This window comes from Odontesthes bonariensis, chromosome 12 (assembly GCF_027942865.1).
Source record: "Odontesthes bonariensis isolate fOdoBon6 chromosome 12, fOdoBon6.hap1, whole genome shotgun sequence".
In the NCBI taxonomy this organism is placed as follows: Eukaryota; Metazoa; Chordata; class Actinopteri; order Atheriniformes; family Atherinopsidae; genus Odontesthes; species Odontesthes bonariensis.
Window position 1 is genome coordinate 19,195,627 of NC_134517.1, and position 23,474 is coordinate 19,219,100.

General features: G+C 40.6%; 2 protein-coding genes across 6 annotated transcripts in view; one reads left to right on the forward strand and one right to left on the reverse strand.

Annotated features, from left to right (window-relative positions):
* The window catches only part of LOC142396587 (poliovirus receptor homolog), an 89,640-nt gene that overhangs the window by 58,098 nt on the left and 8,068 nt on the right, over positions 1 to 23,474 (forward strand). Inside the window, exons 10-11 of one of the 3 annotated variants that reach the window (XR_012772547.1) lie at positions 1,890 to 2,055; positions 2,202 to 5,016. Coding sequence is in view for 1 of the 3 variants with exons in the window: in XM_075479481.1 (XP_075335596.1) it covers positions 1,890 to 1,901 (12 nt within the window). In the remaining 2 variants the exon portion in view is untranslated. Of the gene's footprint in view, positions 1 to 1,889; positions 5,018 to 23,474 lie in introns of those variants that run through there. The other 2 variants (XR_012772548.1, XM_075479481.1) reach the window with 2 other exon arrangements.
* Positions 7,419 to 8,690, reverse strand: LOC142396589 (gap junction alpha-8 protein-like). 3 transcript variants are annotated; one of them, XM_075479486.1, is made up of 2 exons: positions 7,767 to 8,690; positions 7,419 to 7,688 (listed from the first exon to the last, which is right to left on the reverse strand). In XM_075479486.1, exons 1-2 carry the CDS (start codon positions 8,688 to 8,690, stop codon positions 7,419 to 7,421), a joined length of 1,194 nt encoding a protein of 397 aa, XP_075335601.1. The 3 variants fall into 3 exon arrangements, with proteins under 3 accessions (XP_075335601.1, XP_075335600.1, XP_075335598.1); XM_075479485.1 differs by having other exon boundaries at positions 7,419 to 7,553; positions 7,620 to 8,690; XM_075479483.1 differs by having other exon boundaries at positions 7,419 to 8,690.

The following is a 23,474-nucleotide window of genomic DNA, read 5'->3' on the forward strand; positions in this document are numbered from 1 at the left end:
CGGTCATAGAAATGACCAGAAGAAGGAATATTTTGTGATGGCTTATTCATGGACTTGAGCAATTTATTAGTAATTTTTTGTACATTTTCTGAAAATGATGTGATTTATTATGTCCCCTATTGTGTTTGAAATGGGAATTATTATGTGTGACCTAATAATTCGGGGCTGGTGTGTTAGGGACATATAAGGTTAAATTTGAGGAGCACAATTAGTTTGAGTGTGTATGTTGCAGAGGGGGTGGTTCATATGGGAGTGGGCGTGTGTGCGTGCGGAGGTGTGTGTGCGTAAAGGTGTGGACTCACCGGTGACACAGATGATTGAGAGTCAGGATTGGGAGTAGCCATAATTTTGTTGACCGCTACGCTACGCCACGCCACGCCACGCCACATATATTCATTCATCACCTTATGTATCCGTTTAATCCGCTGGTTTTCATCTTTACAATAATTCATCCTTGCTGCGCTGTGATAACTCTGTGCGGTTTGTTCAATAAAAGCAACAAAAGCATATCTTGGATCTCAGCGTAGCCTATCTCTTGCCATAAATTAGTAGCGCGTCACAAATTAAGGAACCTAAGGACCCAACCTCAAACTCTGAGCGGCAAAAAGGTTTGTGTTGGAAGCCGCAACAGGAGAGATGCTCTGTTACAGCTTCACACACGAACTCTCTCAGCCCCTCCTTTCTGCTTCAGCCTTTTTATTAGGATTATTCAACGGCTAAGCGGCCAATAAGGAGTAAATACGCAGTTATTGGGCAGGGAAGACCAGACAGGTTATAAATTCTGGAAAGTCTCCGAAGAACAAGATGCTCTTTGTTCTCAGAGGTCACAAGGTTATCAGGCTTTGCTGCTGGAATGCAAAACTGTTAACTGTCAGGGTTTCTCATGCACAGCTTCATATCCTAAACTAGTAAAGCAGGGCTAGCAAGCAAACAGAATAATTAAGCTTGTTTTATAAGCACACAATAATAATTATCCTTACACTGCCTTTATTTTTTTTCATTTTTATAGGCAGCAGGCCTTTGTTAGCCTAGAAATCTAGGCCTTTGTGGTAACGTAACAGACCAGAAAAGGTACAATGCACTTGCATAATACTGTGAACTCTGTAAAACTCCAGAAGCAAAAAAAAAGTGTCACGCAGCTGTGCATGACTGGTTATCAGTAATCACTTCAGTTCTGTTCCCTAAACAAAATGATCAAATAAGCTAAACAATGAGCTGTTATCGTTGCTCTGGCAATGAAGGTTGTTGGAAATTTTTCCACATGACGAACTTACACCACCCAAAACATCTTTTAAGGGAAGGATGTATTGACTGAGCTGATCTTGTGGTGGTAGCATGAGTTGAAAAACACGAGGCGCATTTGCATAATTTCCCTTTTTTGATATTATTTTATTAGTTACACACTGAAATAAGAGCTGAAATACACTCAAAGTTACCAGAAGCTACAATATTACCATGTATCAGACCCTGACCCTTGGTGATACTAATCCACACTTTTTTTTTTTTTTTACCCTTTTTTTAAACCAAGCTAATATTTGTAATCCTATTCATTTGATGAAATGAATAGGATTGACTTTCATGCCACAGCCTGAAAATGTTATGGTCAAATGAAATGTTAACTTTTTTTCCTGTTGCCCGCGTGACTGTTGACGTGCTAGACATTCTATGAGAATGCAGAGGCCTCACCGCTCTCAACAAATATAAACACCATTAACGAGACGTTTGCTTTTACAAAATATATAAAAAGAATCTTTTTGGAGCTTCATTTGCTTGGATGAAAGTCACCTCTGTGATGTAACAATTAACTTACCTTCATGTCCTCACTCACCTACATTTATCTGACTACTTAAGTTTGTGCCGTTTCCTCTCTGTTCTCTCTTTCATTGTAGGCATCTGACTAAGCGTAACTGTTGAGCACAAAGCATCATGTTGAGTCTAGTGCCAGCATGGGGGAGAAGGAAGGAGGAGTTCTGGTTTCATGAAGCACGGCTATTGTTTTGGATGAGCTTTTTCGGGGTGAAGATGGACTAAACCCGACACTCAGATCTGTTCTGGGTAACACTTTCTTTCATGAGCATCGATGAAGGAAACACTGTAAAAATAAATAGATGGAACTGAATCTAATTCAGCATATTGAACAGTGAAATATTGCTGATATCTGTATTGATTGCTCATTCATTCATTCATTATTTTTTTTATAGATTCACACAAAAGAAACAGATTGGGGATTGCTGTGCTTGTCAACAACAGGTGACGCACGTTTCTGCACCCTGAACATTTAACTGTGAGTTTCCATCCAGTTTGTTCACCTGAAATGTTCTCTTCTGTTACCTAGCCCGCCCACTCTGTATGTGTCAACCTCAGCTTAGTTATGGCCAGACTGCAAACAAGACATTCCAATATATTCCAATGCATAAAGGGGGATCTCTGCAGAATTCACCCACACCTGTCTCTCTCTCTCTCTGCTACACCTTCCAACTTTCTAACAGTGCGTCAGCTGAGTTTTATTCATTTATTTGATGTTTCCCTCGACAACACATTATTAAATATCAATAGCATACTCCGATTAAATATTACCCTGAAAAAGGTCAAATTCTTTTCTTCTTTGTTCAAATTCCACATGAGAGCTTTGTTAACATTTTGAACCGAGAGCATTGCATTTGTTCGGTACAGTTTACCCGAGGGATTACAGTTTGTTTGGTAACAGCGCATGAAGGGTAGAAACTGAGCTGAGGCATATCGTTTTGCTAAAGCCTTTGCCATATATTTTGTTGAATACATTACTTACTCACTTCGGTATTTTATTTTGATACTTCTGCTTATGAACTTTTCCAAACTGTGCAAAATTGGAGGATATTGAAAAACAAGCTAGGGCTGAGTGGGTGTTGGGATGTTTCCTCATGCAGGCGTGGGTTCCCTCTGGGTATTCTGACATCTTCCCACCATCCAAAAGCAAGCATGTTTGGTTATTTAGTGATTCTAAACTGACCCTTGGCGTGAGAGTGCATAATTGTTTGTCTTGTTTGTCTCTGTGTTGGCCCTGAAATGGACTGGAGGCTGTCTATGGTGTGCTCGCCTCTCCCCAGATGGCAGCTGGGATAGGCTCCGGCCCCTTGTGACTCTGAATTGGAAGAAGCAGGTATAGCAAATGGAAAGGATGAACAGCAACTTTGGGCTGTTCTGCATTCTTCTTTTTTTTTTCAAGTGTTCATACCACCCCTGGAAGTATCTGTACAGAATTGTGGAGAAATCCCATAAATTACAACCACATTTAACATTTTGTACAGAGGAAGGTCTGACTAAATAGTTTCTGTGCAGGCTGTCTCTATCTTAGCTGTAAATCTCCACGTTAGAATGCAATGCTGTGACAGTCGTTATTTATTCATTTTTTCAAGTGTCAGAGTTTTAAAAGGAACAGATCTAATAAACCGATCATTATTTCATAGTGACCTGTCAGTTTCAATATATTCCACATTACCTGCCTGAAAACTTATGAGTATTTATTTCGCAATTCTTTTTTACTTTGTGTTAATCAGTGTACATTTGACTTCATCATATTTAAAAACTTAATATCACACCATTGTGTTGTATTTTACACTAATCATAATTCTATGCCCTCTCCTGTAGCGCCCTCAGGTGGTCTTACAGTGCAACAACACAAGTATTTTACTGCAGCGCTTTTTATCTGGGAAATGAACTGGTGAGGCTTCATGGTGATATCAGTGGGTCAGGAGGTGGAGCTTTCCATTCATTAATCAGAAGATCGGTGGGGTCTGGTATGCTATCTTTGAGTTGAAGTGTGCTTGTTCACCGTGAGTGTGGATTTGATGAAAACATTTCCTCAGTGTGCAGAAAATAAAGCACCGTATGAACATTTATATTAAAGGGTCATTTGGCCTGTAGAGTAAAACACAGTTATCAGCAAGACTAGAAAATATCTATAAGTATTTTAACTAACTGAACTAACTATAGAAACTTTTTATTGTACACGTCCGTCTTAAGTTAAATAACTAACTTAACTGTGTCAACATTCATACATTAAAAGCAGTAATTTGAAGGGATTCATGAGAAATCCAAACTTTAATAAGCCACTCGTTTAAGCCAGAACAGCCATCCTTTCATTTCCAATACCCGCTTAATCTGAATCAGGATCAGGGCTGGAGCCTTTCACAGAAGCCATTGGGCGAGGGGTGAATACACCCTGAACAGGTCCCCAGTCCATCACAGGGCCACACAGAGACAAACAACCGTGCACACTCACAATTTAACCTAACGTGCATGATTTTGGACAGTGGGAGGATGCCAGAGTACTCGGAGAGAACTCGCACATAGACAAGGAGAGCATGCAAAGTCCACACAGAAAGGCCCCAGCTGGGATTTGAACCAGGAATCTTCTTTCTGTGAGGTGACGGTGCTACCCACCACACTATCAGAACAGTGGCGTCTTTTCATGACGAATCTCATGACTTTGTTTGTAAAACTGAAGCTGGATACATAGTCAATTTGTGTTATTTATGGGAACTTTTTCATTTTATTCATTTTGCAGAGAGGTGTGATGGGAGTGTAATTTGTCCACCTTAATTCTTAATTTTTTTTAAATTGAGTAAAATGTGAATTTTTTTATTCTTGAACTATTCTACAGAGCAGGTTCAGACAGATTAAACAACCTGTGGTCTTGATACCCACAAAAGGTTACTATGCAAAAGAAAAAAAGAGAAAAAAACAATTAGCTGGACATTTCTACTAGTTTATAAAAGAAATCCAAATGTTTTGACCACTTTTTTTGTGTGCTCGTTTTGTCATAAATACAAATTAAATTGTAAACCAAATACACATCTGTCCTTGTAAGCAAAATTACAGGTATTTACCATTTTTATGGGCTCATATATGTGCTTGACTTAATTTTGTTTCTAAATCTGCCCTATCCTCTGTAAACCGGATTGTAACCCATTGAATAACTCTTTAATTCTTACTATTGGGATTTCACCATCTTCATCTTTTGCTGAAAAAACGAATAAACCGAATCCAATATTTTCTTTGGGAAACATGTAGCTCTTCTAAAGAGAGAACATTACGAACCAAATGTGTGTGTGTTTGTGTGTGTGTGTGGTTGTGCAGAGAAAACCCAACACCACACTTCTTGACCACGTGTGACTTTTTATTGCGTTGTTTCACATTCCAAAAGAAGATACTTCCACACATCTATCAGCAAAGAAGACTACAAGTTAGTAAAAAGGATTTTTTCTCCAAATATTAATCATGTCTTCTTACAAACATACAGGCAATGCAACAGTCTTAAAATACAAAAAAAACATACATTACCAGTCATATTGATATACAAAGGAACCAGCATCATTCTTTGATCTTAATATTGTTGCATGCTGTAATGAGTCGCTACATCGGATCACAGGAAGTGAGGAGATTATGGGGGTCACAGTGGGGTCAAAGTCGCCTCCCCTCGCTGAGTTTCTCCCGAGCCGTTCGATCATACCCCCAAAATCAATGCTGTGAGGAGTGTCTGATGTAAAGGCACGTGTTTGAGCATTAAGCCTGTGTTATGTATGTGTGCTCGAGTCTACAAACGTGCAATTCTTTTGCATCATTCTTACAAATAACCACCTCAGCTTTGTTACAGAGATAGTGTTTTATGGGTTGGTGTGTGTGTGTGTGTGTGTGTGTGTGTGTGTGTGTGTGTGTGTGTGTGCGCGCACAAGGTTTACATACTGAAACAAAACTATCAAAGAAAAAAAATGAAAATAAAGGGGGCAAAACACCAAGTTCACATGGGTCTGAGAGCATTGTAACCTCTTTCTACAAACATCAACATTTGGAGACTGTACATTTACAGATAAGGCACAGGAAATCATACAGTTTGACTGCACAAAGCCAGAGAACGTGTAGATTTGTGATAAACCCAAGGAAAATCTAAATGCGCTTCATATTAGAATAATGATAAGGCTGCATGGGTTGGCTTTACTTGTTTAATTTGTGAAATTTAATCAGCCCCAATCACATTTAAAGATCTTGTGTTTCCTCAAGGTAGTAAAATAAAAGCGGCAGCTCTGCACATTATGTACACTATTGGACATGAAACGGGGCGTTGTGTACAGTGGGCTGATCCCCTGGTTGCTTGTTTCTCTGAATTTGTTAGCGTGTCACAACCGTTGATTTTTGTTGTGGGGTGGGGATCTGGTCACATAAAATCAAGTCAAAAGATTTTTTTTTTTCACGCCCAGGTCAAGGATGCTTGTTTTCATTGATGAGCGTGGTTTCTTTTATTGTCTCGCTGCCAACAATACTTTGTGCTGATGGTGCACGATCTTTATCATCCGGACGCCTGTTTGTACAGCGCGAAAAGAGAGGATTTGGCCTGAGGTCACTACTATAGTTCATTCTCTGATAGGGCTAAAATAACCCTGCTCTCTTCCATGGACAGCTGATATCACAGTACACAGATTTCTTAAAGGCTACATAACATAAGCAGATCTAAATTGAAAAGATGTGGAATCACATTGAAAAAGACATTCAACATGTGGTCTTCTTTTTCATTCTTTTTATCCCCTCACTAGCTCAGATCTGGCTGTGCCACCTATATAAACATGAAATGGAGACAAATGCTCTGAAACTGATGCACATCTCTCCTCACTCGAAAGGAATCCTGTGTAAATGATGCATAGATGAGGTGTTATGAGGGTTAAAGGCCTAGCAGAATTGAGACTTCTGAATGTGCAAAAGAGGTACGCTCATCTCAACCTGAAAATGGGCTTTTCTTCCTGTTTTCTAAGAAATGTATAACTGTAAATGTGCTGGCAGTGGTGTGTTTTCTATGCAAGAGCCATTTTACCCACAGGGCTTACAGCTAGACGCTGCACTTGCAGTATGTAAGTGTCTGAATGGGAATTAAAGTCAGTGCCTAACTACAGAGAAGTTACTGATTTGCAGACACACAAGTACAACTCTCTTTCCCCTATCTACTCAAACCTCATGTAAAAATGTGTGTTCCTCCATTGTATATGATTATAACTCTTTCAATAGAAAAGATGTCTAAAAATTGAACATGGATTTTCATCAGGTATAAACACCCCCCTCCCTCCCTTGCATGTGTCCTTTCCATATTGTTTTTAAATACAAGAACACGCTTGATAAAAAAAGCTACCTCTCCCCTCTTTAACCTCTACTTTTTATGATATTTTATTTTTATCACAAACACTCAGATCTTTTTTTGTTTTGTTTTTATCTCTTGTTGGAAGTCTGTCTTTGAGCTTTTTCATTTGTCCCTGTTGATTTTGTTTTTCATCTGCTTTTTGACCTGCCTGTTCGAGAGTGTGCATTGTCTTGAGTTAGGTGTGTGTGTGTGTGCTCTCTCTTGTGTCGAACATTTTGTGTGTGCAGGTGTGCGTGTGCTTTCTCTCATAGCTTCATACAGTGAGATCGTCTGACCTTGCCCTGCTGCTGGCTTTGCTCATTCGGCTCAGCGGTCTGTTGTCTTCTATCGTATCTGCGGCCTCCATCTCTGCCTCGGTTGGAGTTACTCCCTCCCCGTTCACAGCTTCCTCTACCTCCACATCCTCATCCACAGCTTCCTCCACCCTCTCTGCTTCCACCTCTGGTGGCTGCACCTCCTCGGCCTCTTCCTCGTGTAATGTCACCCCCGCTGTCTCAGTGGTCTGGGCATAGGAGGGCAGAGTCTCGTCATACACCTTAGAGATGTCCTCCATGGGCAAAACCTCCTCCGCCTTCTCCTCCAGCCCCTGGAATGGTGGGGCCCCTCTGCCAGCCTCCATGCCAACCTCAGCCAGAGGGTAGAGGTTAGTTACAGGGGGGGCTTTCTCCTCCTCCAGCAACCTGTAGCCCTTTGCTCTCTGCAGAGAGGGAACTGCTAAGGCGTGCAGGCACTTTCCCTGTGGCAGGGTGGCGGACCCTTCGCCTTGGGCTGGAGCTGGAGCTGGGGTCGGCTTACGAAAGACAAAGCGAATTTTCTTCAGGCCCAAGTGGCTGATCTCCACAAAGTTGAGAAAGAGTGACACACAGGCCACTGCCAACATGAAGATGATGAAGACGGTCTTCTCTGTTGGGCGAGACACAAAGCAGTCCACCGTGTTGGGGCAGGGCCAGCGGCTGCATTTATAAAGTGGCAGGATGCGAAAGCCATACAGGAAGTACTGGCCCACCACAAAACCCACTTCAAACAGTGTCTTGAAGATGATGTGGCAGATGTAGGTCCTCAGCAAAGTGCCTTCTAGCCTGAACTTCTTGCTTCCTTTGGTGCTGGTCTCCTTTGTGGTGCGGACACTTCCCTGGTCAGGAGCCAGAGGGAGACGCTCCTCACTCAGTTCCTGTTGACGGCTAAGTTCTGCCTCCTCGCGCTCTTTACGTTTTTCCTCCATGTGGACATGGTGCACAGCATGACCCACGTACACCAGAGATGGTGTGGACACAAAGATGATCTGCAGCACCCACAGTCGAATGTGGGAGATGGGGAAGGCCTCGTCATAGCACACATTCTCACATCCAGGCTGCTGCGTGTTGCAGACATAGTCAGATTGCTCGTCACCCCACACGAATTCTGCTGCTGTTCCCAGGATGAGGATACGGAAGATGAAGAGCACCGTGAGCCACACCCGGCCGATCACCGTAGAGTGCTCGTTAACTTCCTCTAAAATATTACCCAGAAAGCTCCAGTCACCCATGATCGGTCCGTAGCACTGCAGAATGAAGGGTGGGGTAGGGAGGGACACGAAGGGTGCAGTCGGACAGGGAGGGTGTAGAGGGCAGGACCGACGGGGAGGGGAAAAGAGAGCGTCAAAAGTAAGCTTTGCAATAGAGAAAAAGTCAAACTTCAAAAGTCTTGAAAATCAGAAATAGTCGAAATTCGATGCATCTGCACGTTTGTGGAATACGAGCTTTCTAAAGAGCTAAAAAAAAAAACTTTGCACGACTGAGTCCATTTTGTTCCCATTCTATACAAACATTTAGAAAATAAGAAATTATGTAATCAAATGAAAACTAGTAGCTTTTTTTTAAACATATATATATAAATGTATATATGATTGCTACTTTCTCTCACTGTTAGCCATATTTATCAACAAAAGTGATCACCAGAAAATAATTCTGCTCTCTTTTGCTCTCAAAAGCATTACAGACTACACCGACAGTTAAACCAATAAATAGTGGTCAACAAACAACATTAAGTACCCTCTTCTGTATTGTAAGATATAGGATAAATGTGATCAAATGGGCAACTTGCCACAGCTGCGGCTCCAGCGGAGTTGAGTCCTGTCCCGTTCTCTTGGCACCCGGCAGGGAAAAGTGAACTTTTTTTCTGTCCTCTTTCCCACCTAAAGCCCTGTCCTTGTCGCCCCACTGAGCAGATGTGAATGAATCTGCTCTGATGGTTGGTTTTTAGTTTGCTGCAATATTTAAGCTTGGAGCCAGACGGCCTTTATTTGCCGGGCGACGTGTGGTGACGCAGGAGACAATAGGATCACAAAGCCAGAGCTGGGATGTATGGGAGCAGGCCTCAAGCTCCCATATCAACATGGACACCGTACAGCCGGGGCACCGGGTCCACAGCAGAACATTCAAGCTCCTTGCATGCAACTTCGTTACATGTTTATGCAGTGTATATGAACGCAGGAGCTCAAAATGTGACAAGCCTCCAGCTGTACTGACATGACCAACATCAGAGAGGCAGGTCAGAGGCAAACTGTCTGCTCAGACAGGGATGAAGGCGTTCGTGGCCTCATGCTGCAACGCTGGACATTGTCGTTTCTACTTTCCTGAGTAGGCGGTATTACTGTAGGTTAAATCTAATGATCTGTGAAGCTTGAAATACAACAAAAGTATAGTATTCTTGTAAAGTATTGTCTGAGGATATGGTTGCAAATACTTTCTCCTTTAATCGTCTAAAATTAATGACCTTTCTCCTGCTGTGTCGGGCATGCAACTTTGATTCAACTGTATAGGCTTTATAATAAACAAAATAACATTTGATCATGATTAACATCCACAATAACACAATAACTTCAAATATTTTCATTATATTTTCAGACTTTTGAATCTACGCCTAAATAAAGGAGTTTCAGACAAAACGTTTATTTTGTTTTACCAGATAAATCGGAGTAAATCAATCCGTCTCACCTTAAACAAAATAGTTTGCACAAAAAAATCTCGATAACTAATACCACTAAATGCGAATGATAACTTTTCGTATGAAAATTAGCTATGTTGGGACATGTAAGTTTGTCACAAAGCAGTGTCTACCGCTATGTGCTTATGTTTGTGTATAATCATATCTGTGTCACTTAGCTGGAATGTGAACAATGTGAGTGACAAGACACAAAAAGTCAGAGATAGAGACGTTAGTCAAACTTTCCCAGCTCAGGGAAGAAAAACATTCAGCAGGAATGTTTGATCTCTAAATTATTCCAGAGATGTTTGAACAGAGGGATGGCTGCTGCAGAGCTCAAAGAATTCTGTTTCCTCTGTCTGAAAACAGCGACCCACCCGGATAGTCTTTAGTTAACTGGTATAGTGAAAACATTTTTCCAACCCTAGATAAAAGTTGTGTGCTGGATAAAAAATAAATAAAAGATGAGTTTTTCACTTAAAAAAGCATGAATATCCTTCATGAAATAATCACAAAAAAAACAAAACACACACACAACAAAAGTGAAAAAAAAACTCCCACTCCAGCCGCCTTGAATTTTTCATAGAAAATATGTGGAGAGGCCGCGTGTACAAATCTTTTTGATACACTTTTGATTATGTCCATTTAGGACGCTAACCCCTTGTTTTTAATGTAAGGTAGTGCATTTTTTAACTGACTGATTTAAATTCCTCTGCAACATGAGAGAGTTTATGCTACACATCGATTCCATTTCATGTGTCCCTTATTCTACTTCATTTCAACATGTAGACTCTGATGAGGTTAACTGTTAAACAAGTTAGTTAGTTAGTTTGTCAGCTAAATTAAACACACAATAGCTCACATTTTGCTTGAGTCAAGAATGGAAAAAGCACGACTAGCTCACTCATTATAGGTGACAAAGGAAATTCCCACCAAAATTAGTGTGATGGGAGCTGATCTGCATGTGTAGACAAAAATTTTGTCAAAATACGGTGTCAGGCAGGCGTTTTCTTTAACTTTACCCAGTCATCACCCTGGTATAAAGTCTGGAAAATGTTCGAATAAGCTTATGTGGGAATAGGGTGGTTAATTGGTTGTAAACTAATGTACGTATATGTTGATGAGGCCTTGCACTGCAAACTCTTTTTTTGTTTTCTGCCTGTGTCTTGCTTTCTACTTCTTCATTGATGTTGTAGATATTTCCAATACATGCCAAACTGATCAACAACACAAAACCGGCCATCATTTAGACAAGGCAGCAGCCTTAACCTACTATTCCTAACGCACTGTAGACGAATCATTAGATATAAGATTTTTGTTTTGTTTTTCTTTAAAAGAGAGAAATGATTAACATTTATCTATTCACATTAAACATTTGCCCATGAAGGTATTTCTCTGGTGAACATCCAATAAGTCTAAGCTGCCGTTAGTTGAATGGCTTTAAACCATTTTTGCACATGTTTCTTTACAAGAAATCTGACTTTATTGATGTTTGAAACCAAAGGATATGCTCTCCCATATCCATATGTTTCTATACGAGCACAATGGAAGCTGGATGTTCTTGATATAACGCACTCTGCAGAAATCCAGATCCAAACTATTATGATAAAAAAAAAACAGCTGTGTATGAACAATGTGATTTTATTTGTGCCAACAATTAATGCATTTAATATAAACCCCTTGAAGTTTATTCAAGGAAAGCTTTGTTTGTCTTTTATCTAAACTGTTGAAAACTCACTCCTCTGGCAAGTCACTGATGCATCAAATTAAAGGAAGCACCAGAACAATTGCATGGCAGTGAAAAGCATTTGAAGTTTATTTACATTTACTCAGCTCATTTCCCTCTGCACAATCAAATTTTCAGGTTCCAACACTGTTGTATATTCCCAGGAGCCAGAAACCCGTCTGAGCAGTGAAGTTTTCTGAAAAGACCTGTTTGCCTAAAACATGATTGCTGTTTCTGGATACTTCAAAAAACGGACACATAATGCTTCAAAATAAGCATGTTTAAGCTATTTCTTTAAATTAAAATGTTAAAATAATACTAAAAGTAGGTTTTGTTTCCTCATTCAGAATTTAGCCTTTTCAACAGTAAATTGTTTTTTTTTCAGTTTTAAAACAAAAGGATTTTTTTTTTTTAAATGATAAACACCATAAATTTTTGTTGGGTACTTTAATGACATTTTAGATTCAAATGGAAGTGACCTTAGGCTAGAAGGACATGTGTATCACTAGTCGCATCAGTAATTGTTCAACAGCAGAAGTCATCACTCCTTTTATGGATGTCTCTCCACTCTCCACATGTTGCAGTCAACCCTCCCAGTCCCTCAACCAATAGTGTTCACAATCTTAGGTGACATCACTGGGATGCTGAACTTGAATGTCCACCTCTTGGCGTCTGCTTTCTGACCTGTTGCTTGGTGGCACATTTGGCCTCCAGATTTCACTTCACTGATCCCAAAGCCTTTCACAAATATATGAAGTAACCTTAAAACAAGTTTTGGCACTATCTCGCTCTTCCAAATGTCCACAGATCATTTGTTACAGTTGCTGTCAGACTTTTGTGGCATCCAGGAATGCCAATGTGAATGTTAGCTGACTGGTGAGACACAGCTTGACTCCGTATATAAACTCTGGAGCAGCATCTTCTCAGATAGAAATTTCCCCTATAAAAAAACCCAAAGGTTCGCTCTCCTGAGGGCCCGGGATGGCGCATGGGCTCAGCCCGTTTTTGTCAGAAGGTCGAAGGCATGTTCAGAGCTCAATGGAGGCATCAGGGTGTATCCACTGAGCTGGGGGACCAGGGGACTCCCTTTAAAGAGCTGTGTGTTGGTATAGTGGACGCTTGCATGCTAAGCCCCACAGTGGGCCCGTGAATGGCTTTGGGATTTCACACAAAGACATGATGTCATGATGCAGGGTGCGGACTCTATTGAGCACATGCATTGAGGCGTGAGGCTAGATTAGAACTCCGAAGCAGGGCACCAACTGGCTCTTAATCAGAATGCTAACACGCTAACAAACATATCGTACGGTGATCTGCCTATGGCGCGATGGTGCCACGTGCTTCCTGCTCGCAGGGCCTTTTAGAGACAGGAAGTGGCTGAAATCTTAGATTTGTAACAACCTTATCAATGTGATATAATTTAGGACATCTGTTTCATTTAACAATATGCATTATGTGATTTGAACACATGTTGGCAAGGTCTTCGTTTGATTTGGCCTCCTTGTTACCTTTTACACAATGAACATCTCCTACCACTCCCTCAGGAAAAACAGTTTCAGGAGGAGTACTTTTAGGTGCTTAAAACACCTTTTTTTCCCCCACATTTATAAAGGTACAGCAAGCATGCAAAAAGTCATTCTCTAAACATATTCCATGATCCACCGTGAGACAGAAGGTGTTCTCTTGTCAAGCCACTGCGCTTCTAAATTCATGAGGTATCACGTCCGTGTTGCAGCCATTGGTTGATCTGTTGTCGCTCTGTGTGAGAGTTAACCATCAACAAGGACTGCAGTGCAGAAGACAATGTTCTAAACTGCAAGCTGTGAAAGAGGTTTCAAAGTTATTTTCGAGTTGAAGGAATGGGTAAGAGAGGTGAACCTGACATGTAAAATTACAATCAACAAACCAAATGAAAAGCCAAAAATCTGTGATTGAATCTTTTCTAATTGATCCCCTCAGCCCCATTCTTTAAAGGAAAGTCTCTCCCAGCTGGACTTGTATTCTATAAGGGTTTATCAGAATAGACAGTTAAACAGCTCTGTGTTTTATTAAAGGCCGCTAAAAATTAAGACTCAGCAGTGCTTGTGTGTCACACACTTAGAAACTGACATGATTAATCTGCTGAAGCTGATCGGTGACATCCTCTGCTCAAGAGAGGGTTTACAAAGTCCAATTTTGAAACAGCACTCTCTCTTATGCAAAACAGCGTTCAATCAATTCACACCAATTCCATCCACAAATCAAGTTAAAACTCTACTACGTCAGGGGAAATGAATGTAAATAGGATTTCAAACCTTAACTGCCTACTCAAGGCAAGAGCTTGTGTAAGATAGTGCTAAAGTGGCCTTCTGGCAGTGCAGGACTGTCACCCAATGAAAAGAATTGATTTATTGTCATACACAGCAGAGGAAACTGTAGTAATTTCACAACAAAAGAGCCTTACAAAAATTTAAATCAGTTCAATTTACTGTTTATCAGTTTCTATGTAAAAATAACTGCGGTCAGCCTCCTGCATTTGCTTGTGGTTTATCATAAATTACATAAAGTATAATCATAATTGTCCAATAATATTCCATCAGTTTACAATCAAATGTAGTAAATATATTCTTTCAAATGCAGCATTTTAAAGGAAAACTTTAATGTTTCTACATTCAGGATATTTCTGTCTTTTTCTGTTCCCTCTTTTTGATAAACTTCACTCCTGATTGTCTGTGACATACACACAGGGAGCATTCACTGTGGGTTTAAAGAGATGGATGGTATCAGCGATGACCTTCGCAGATACATCATGACCCTGGGGCAGTGCTGTGTCCCATGACATAGCAAAACATCAAGACCTCAATGCATGAGGCTTACGCTTAAAGACAGGGATGCACTTGTTTCCAAACACTTGTTTGTTTAGTGTGCAAACATACGTCAATACATATTTGTGTCCATATTTGTGGGTTCCAACACTTCTCTTTGTGTTTTGGTGACCCTGTGCCTAGGCGGCTTTATTTTTCTCCTTGTCAGTGTTTTTTTTTTTTTTTTTTGCCCTTTTATTGTCATGAGCCAACTGTTTGAGGCAACTTCTTTTGTTTTGAATGAAGTTAAGAGACTTCAAAACACCAATATATAACCAACAGCCTGTGAACTTTCTCTAAAAGCAATTTCTCATTTCCTTTGCAAACCAAGATGTTGTTTTCTTTTACCCGCAGTGGTTAGACACATCAAATGTTCACTGTGTAAACACTGGTGACACTGTGGCCAATCGCTTCATAAGCCAAAGGAAACTGGTGAGAAGATTGATAAAAGCTGCAGTCGAGGAGCATGAGCCAGTGTTCATAAATTAAAGCTGAAATGTTTGCCAGGCTGTCCTGGGTTGAAACACATGCTTATGCAGCATGCACGGGCACTTTCACATAAACTACGCGAATGCACATACACACATGTACCCACACGGCCTGCAACATGTGTCACATCTGGTCCCAAGCCACAGCATTGTGTTTCTGAGGGCTAAGTTCTTGCCGCCATTGTATTTGGGAGGTCAGATTTGTTGAATTTGGACCAGGCCACTGTCCTTCATGTGCTCAACAGCTCACACAGACGACAGCCCCATGGGACAGGGTCATTTAGAGCCTGGAAGAGCATAAGCAGGCCTGTTAAACGCACTTTACTACAGGAACTGGCAAACAAAAACACACACATAAGATTTTGAGTGCAAAGAAAGTGAAAATGCGTCATTTTGAGGGAAAAGCGGTGCTAAATAATTTAAGTTTGTTCCTCGGTAAATATTTTTCACCGGTTATTGTGTGACAGTTTGCTGGAGAGTCAAATACAGATTGATTGCTGGTAAGATTACAAAAGACAGCTGTGTGTTTAAATGGTGAGAAGACTGGACTGTTTGGACTCACTACCTGCATTTGTCCTTAAGGTTTCCCCTTCCATGTCCTGTTACAACACCAGCGCACACCACCCCCCTGTGTCTGTGACAGGACTCGCTTGTTAAAGGGACCCACTGTGTCCGTTTGGTCCAGAGTGTTTCTAATGCGATAAGTCTTTGAGTTATAAGGCCACAATCTGAGGGGCCCTAAACGGGTTCTAACACCCCCTCGCACAAAAGAGTCATTTTCAAAACCACCAGTGGCACTTTGACAGGCTTGAACAGTCCAAAAAGGGTAAGCCAAAGTTTCCAAGGTTACAATAGTTTTCCCCGCCTGCCAGAAGTCAGCATCACACATAGTTTTTATTTGCTCTTTTCTCTCAGATGTTAACACTTTCACTGCAGTTTATGGATCCACTGATACAATTGAATTTAGCACTTCTAAATTCCAGATTTTCAAATATTTGTTATGTTTATTACAATAGAGTAAAAGCAGGGATTTTTTTTAATCAATTTATTTATTTCATGTCAACATGAAAAATCCAGGGTGTAAAGATATAAATAGACATAATAATTGAAGAGCCTTATTGAATAAGTGGTGACTTTCAAGATTTGTTTTACTTGTATTTTACAAAGACCTGTGGTGGTTCTAAATATAGGTTATTTATATCATTCATTGCACGTATTTGCTTAGGAACAAGAAATTGTTCTGTTTAAAAAATGGAAAACAAAAACATTTAATATTAGCTTACATGTATCAGAGGAAAAACATTGTTTTTCTTTTACTTTTTTCAATTGAATTTCAATACAGTTCAGTCTCATCTATACAGCGCCAAATCCCAACAAATGTGATACAGTCCAAATCAAGCTAATCAAATGCAAGTCATGAAATTCCAAATTTGTCCAATTCATACAAAGCCATTTCAAAATAAGTTGCAACCTAGTTCTCTGACGGCTCTGACATCGTCTGGCACAAACTACCATTCTACGAGAGCTATGCACAGCTCTTCATCCGTCTATCCTTCTATAGCTTATCTAGGACCAGGTCACCGGGGAATCGGTCTGATCAGAGATGCCCGGACCTCCTCTCTTCAGCCACCTCCTCGAGAGACTTTCCAAGCCAGCTCAAAGATGTAATCTCTACGGCAGATCTTGGGTCTGCTCCGTGGCCTCTCCTCAGTGGGACATCCCCAAACCCCCACAACACGCTCTTTAGCATGAGGAGGAACAGCATCTCCACTCAGAGCCTCTCGTGGTGTCTGAGCTTCCTACCCTGTCCCTAAGGGTGAGGTCAGCTACATTTTGTGAGAAGCTCATTTCCTCAGCTGCTCTACGTCGTTAGCTAAAGCTTCTCCGTGTAGGTGTTGTAATTTCAGTATTACTGTAAGTCCTTTGTATGGTTCTACATGATCATCCCCTTATTCCATAACATCATAGAAAATTCCTCAGCACCTACATCACTGGAAAATCTGTACTGGAACAACATTAACATAAAGGTACCAAAGTGACACAATAATTACTGATGAAGTTATTTTGTTTGCTTCGGCTGCAATAACTTAAGAATAAAATTGTTTCCGGTGCTATCTTTATAAACCTGATTACATAGTAACTTATGTACCTAAACTTGTGTATTGTGGTGGTGAGATGATATTTCAGATTTGTATCAAATAGCAATATTTGACTGAATAAGCAAAGTTTTTCAAATCAAATCAATTTTGGTTGACGACCTGATCAATGAATAGACATATACGTTAACTCAGACAACAAATTTTTTTATTTTTCATCCATATTTATCTGTGCATTCGTTTTTTTTCATTTATCAGACGTAAACTTACTTATTTTGGCTCTGAACTTTGCCTGCACCAGGACTGTCGCAGCTAACGTTAGCTCTGGTGTCCGTGCTCGCAGTAACATGTTTTGCATTGAGGTGATAACGCAGGCACAATTTGCACACGACCATGGTTTTATTACTCATTACCTGTCAGTTAACACTTTGCATACGGATATTGATAAAAGCTTGAATGTGTTCTTTTTATGCGTCACCCAGTGCCATGTTCATGGACACATCGCAGTGACAAATAAAGTGAGGTAGCTTTCACATGGGATGTGATAGGAGCTGCACTCTGCTTCCGAACTCATTTCTGTCTAAGTGTTGCCCGAAGCAAGAATGGATCCATGTTCACTCTGCGCTGGGTTTATCTGAAGTTCACTTTCAGACAGACTGCCAGATGTTCTATAGAGTGATCAGCTGCACGAGGTTTTCCTTTTTTGTGAGTCTCTGTGTGACTCTCCCCAGGAGGCTGTCAAACTGTCTCCTTACTCAACCTGAACCAGACTTGGAAGCGGTCTCTGTGCAGGTGTAGTTCCATGAACAAGCATAAAGTCTTCAAACTTCTGTATTGCCAGGAGGATATTAACAACCCACAAGCTGTTGCTTGTCTGCCCCTCATCATCATTAACTGTAGTGTTACGATTTTCCTCTGACAGCTTGACAGGTACATCTTGCCTCCAAACCTGCAGCATGAAAAACTAGCTTCTTCTCGGATATGCAGCTGACATCGGACTTAGATACTAAGCTTCTGAAACCTCCGCCCCTGCTGTATGCCTTAATCCTGAGGCAAGCGTAGCACATGCCCCATCCTGTGTGGATGCAGCGTGACTTGTCAGGCCTCTCTGGGATACAACGGTGAAAATATGACTCCAATCTACAATTTGATTTGCTTACAAATGGACCAAACTCATACAGCGCCTTTAATCTTTTCTAGATATGACAAAGCGCTTTATAATGTGTCTCTCAGACTACGTTAACACTGCAGGCCTTAATGCTCAATTCCCATTTACTACTCAGATCAGATGTTTTTTTTTGTTGTTGGTCTGTTGACGTTACTCTTTTTAATGTGGCCAATATCAGATTTCAGTGTGAACGGTTCACCGTACCGAACCGACCCCCAGGCACGAAAAAAACAACAAAGACAAGAAACAAAGATAAAACTGGATACAGGACTCGGAATTGTGACGAACATCGTTCAAAAATTACATAGAAGTCGCATGAATTCTGATTTGACCTCACAGACTGAGGTCGCACAGCATAAAGTCCGATCAGCATCGGATTTATAACCACATACTGAGGTGGCCAAATCAGAATTGAATAAAAAATCAGATTCCATGTTATTTGCTCTGTTCACACTGTCATGAAAAATCAGATCTGACCAACATATGAGCAAATAAAATCTGATTTGGGCCAACTTCAACATGCAGTCTGAAAGTAGCCGCATTCACCAGTTTGCACAACACTCAGTGGGGTTACATGGCACTGAAAGGATCGGATAATTGGCTAAATTACAATAAGATTGAGTTATTAAGTGCATGCAGACACCTTAATCAGACAAGAAATTGGATCAGATCGGATTAATCGCGATCGCATTAAGACCCAGAGATAACTCGGTTGAAAGTCAAATTAAACGTGTTTACAGACGGGTGAAGCACGTGGTGAATTGGACTTTGCGTTCTGCGCATGCTCAAGATTTTTTCCCAGGGTCGTGAACCGGAAGTCGGAAGAGACGATATTACTGTTGTTGTCACTGTTGGAAAGAAACAAACAACGCGATGGAGAATGCGCCGTTGTGCATCACGTTTGTGCAATAAGAGGGACGTACCTTCATCTTGCTCTTCATTCGCCATTTTCTCAAATGCCTGAGTTTGTTGTTGTTGTTGTTGTTGTTGGTGTTGAAGGGGTCAAGCGGAAGTGGCTCTATTAGCAATAGTTGAAATGGGTACAGCGCCACCTATCGTATCAGAGTATGACATGCTTTGTGCCTCTGATCCGATTAATTCACCGCCATATATCCAAGGATAATTACCCTTGCTCAAATAAGGAGCAACTCATTCTTATTGTAATTTAGCCAATAATCCGATCCTTTCAGTCCCATGTAACCCCACTGACTTATATATTTGCTTTCTACGCACTTGGCACTTTTTTCTGTACAATCACACACCACTGAGCATATCGAAGGCGATGTGGGGTTTATTGTCTTCCCCAAGGACCTTTTGGCTCCTTGAGAGGCCAGGGGATCAACTGCTGACCTTTCAACTGGAAGACAAACACTCTACTACCTGAGCCACCGCCACTCCATACCCTGAGAAAGTAGACCCAGCTCTACTTCATATGAAAGAGGTGACCACACCTGTTGCATTTAGTTCAGTCATCACACCATAGTTTATTCCTTAACTGCAGGCTTACTTATGGGAGACCGGAATTTTATACACATTCCTGCCTTTCATTTCCTAACCTGTTATGCTTTGTCAATTATTGCTTGTCATTCATTTTGAGTTGACTTGAAATAAGAAATGGATTTCTGGGACATCAACAACCTCCATTAGTCTTAAAAGTTCAGATCTTCAACTTCAGTATTGTGTGGGCTGCTGGAATGCGAGTCAAGCCACAAGTGTAATCAATGAGTTGTTTTCTAGCAGCACATACTTTCCCAGAACTACCCTCTCATGCGATGAGTCATGATAGATGATGTTAATCACACACAATGTGAGACTTAGAACTAGATTTCTGACAGATTTAATGCATCAGGCCCTGGGTCAGGAAGGCAGCAGCTCTGTGCGCTTTGTCCAGTCTGTCCTAAAGAGACGGGGTGAGAGACGAAGCGTGAATTGTTCTCACCAGCAAAGAAGGAAGTGGAAAGGCAGCTTCCTTTCTGTGTAACACTGAGCACCCTGGGAGAGAGAGGAGAATCAATGTGCTCACAATAGGGAAGGGGTGGGAGGAGGGTAGACAGGAGGCATTAATTGAGGAAGGATGTAAGTACCAACTGTGACTGGACGTACGAACCTGGAGGAGAGATATTGTGGGTTCAGACAAATGTTTTGGATTTCACATGACACTGGAGACTCCTGGAAATGTTTTTTGGGTTTGTTTTTTTTCTGTCTTGTTTGGTGGTCCACTTTCCCACAGCCTGACTATAACCTTTCTATAATGCAACATTCCTCAGAGCAGCCTTGCATTAATGTGAGCTTCCAAAAAACAACAACAAAACAAATCAGTCTCTTACATGATGAATTTGGTAGATCAGTCAAATCAAATCAAATCAAATTTATTTGTATAGCACATTTCATGTACAAACAGTTCAAAGTGCTTTACATAAAATAAAAGCATTGCAGCAGGGAGTGCAAGAAGCATTAAAAATACACAAAAGAATATAAAGAGAAACAAATAAAATCATTTAAATGAATTTAAAAACAGGCAACAGTCTAGATAAGTTAAAAGATATTTCATGCATAGACACATGAGAAAAGAAATGTCTTTAACCCAGATTTAAAAATGTCTACATTTGGTGAAAGTTTAATCTCCACTGGCAGTTTGTTCCACTTGTTGGCAGCATAACAGCCAAATGCTGCTTCTCCATGTTTAGTCTGGACTCTGGACTGGACCAGCTGACCTGAGTCCTTGGATCTAAGAGCTCTGCTGGCTTTATATTCTCTGAACACATCACAGATGTATTTTGGGCCTAAACCGTTCTGGGATTTGTAAACCATCAGCAGGCTTTTAAAATCTATTCTGTGACTGACTGGAAGCCAGAGTAAAGATTTTAAAACTGGTGTGATGTGTTCAGATCTCTTAGTCCGGGTTAAAACTCTAGCAGCAGCGTTCTGGATGAGCTGCAGATGTTTAATGCTCTTTTTGGGAAGTCCAGTTAAAAGAGCATTACAGTAATCGAGTCTACTGGAGATGAATGCATGGATGAGTTTCTCCTGGTCTTTTTGGGAGAGGAAACCTTTAATTCTGTTGATGTTTCTGAGGTGGTAAAAAGCTGCCTTGGTGACAGCTTTGATGTGGCTGCTGAAAGTCAGATCTGAGTCTATCAACAAGGTCCCGAGTCTCAAGATATTTACCAACGCTGACCCTCTTCTCTTTGCTACCAAACAGAATGATCTCAGTTTTGTCTTCATTTAATTGTAGAAAATTCTCTCTCATCCAGGTGTTTACTTCCTCCAGACACTGACACAGTACGTCTGCTGGGCTGCAGTCGTCCGGTGACAGAGACACATAAAGTTGTGTATCGTCTGCATAACTGTGATAATTGATGTTAAAATTATGCAATATCTGACCCAAAGGGAGCATATACAAGTTAAACAGAAGAGGTCCAAGAATTGACCCCTGGGGGACTCCACAAGTCATGGCCACTCGCTCAGTGCCATATAGTTGTTGATTATATCAATACACACATTAAAAAGTCCTATATTTACACTATCACTAAGGTTTTCGTTTAATTTGAATTCACAATGATTATGACAGTAAATTATGACAGTAAATTTTTCATTGTGATATTTAATGTGAGAAAGTAATACATAAACACACAAATGGAACTTATTGATAATAAATAATAAAAAGTCACTATCTCAGGGAGGAAATATCAGTTCCAAGAGCTCAAGTGAACGATTAAGCACAAAAGCTTATCCTTTTTAATGAACAAACAGGAGCCCGTCCTCAGATTTACCTTCCTTGGATTCATACTTTTATTTTTATCTACTGAGGAAAATTCCTAACAAATCTGTGAACGGCAAAGAATGGAAAACTCCAAGACTGACAGCAGATCAATCATGCTAATTATGCAGATCATCAATACAATGTTGGCACTGTCTCTGGTGGCAGAACGTGAACCATCACATAGATTCCTAATATACAGTAGCTTCCTTTGGGATGGTGTGAGGTATGCAGTGTCTATGTTTATTGCTACTTTAGAGCTGTGAAACAACTGGTAGTTCTGTGACCTACCATGGTTTTCTTTGCTTTTTTGCTTCCAATGTTGAGGCTGAAGATGACACAATGTCAAAGCCCACTTCCAAAATACATATATTTCAAATATTTGAAAGGCTGCATTTGCCAACAAAGAATGCCTTTGAAAAAGGATAAAGTACATTTTTGTGAAAGTTAGTAGTTTGTAGACTGACAGACACCTAATACAAAGGTAATTTTTCTCATGAAAAAAAGCTTGTAAAGGAAATGTTCATTTTAAGAATCTTCCATTATGATCTCCTGTGAGTATTTTTGCCTGCTTTTTGTTGTGGGATGGTAATACATCATGAGATTATCAACCACATATATGAGCAGAAAAAGTGAATCAAACCCTGTGGACAATAAAATAGAAACAATAAGGTAAAAGGTCCTGAAATATTCAAAGCTCTGAGGAGAACTAAATTGATTTCTAAAAAGATGTTTATTCAAGAAGAAGACCTAAGATTGAATAGATTTTCAGGTTTAGTTTGAATACAATTATTTGACAGAGTGCACCACTCCAAGAAAAAGCCAGGTGTGTTGGATTTAGGAATGTGAGGAATGAAATCAAAAGGAAGAGATTAAAGTGCATTTGGGGTGACAAAGAGCCTGAGAAATGCAATCTAATAAGGAGCGCTGTGGGTGTGCATATCAGGGCAGGAAGAGCTGCCTGAGGGCTGGAGGTAGTTTTCAAAAGAGGCCAACACCCTCTGGGTCTCAATCAGGGGAACACATGGCCAGACACAGGATGATATAATGCCTGCGTGTCCCCTCGGTCAACCAGCCGCCTAACACAATGTTATCTGCGGATAGGAGGGCCACCACACGCGGTCAGTCATCCACCGCCAAACACCTACAAGAGTTTCTCACATATGTTCAGTGGGTTATTTAATGCTGTTTCCTCAAATGAATCCAAGTTGCTGCAACAATGACCATTACAGGCAGGAAGTCATAAAATACTGCTGTAGTAAAG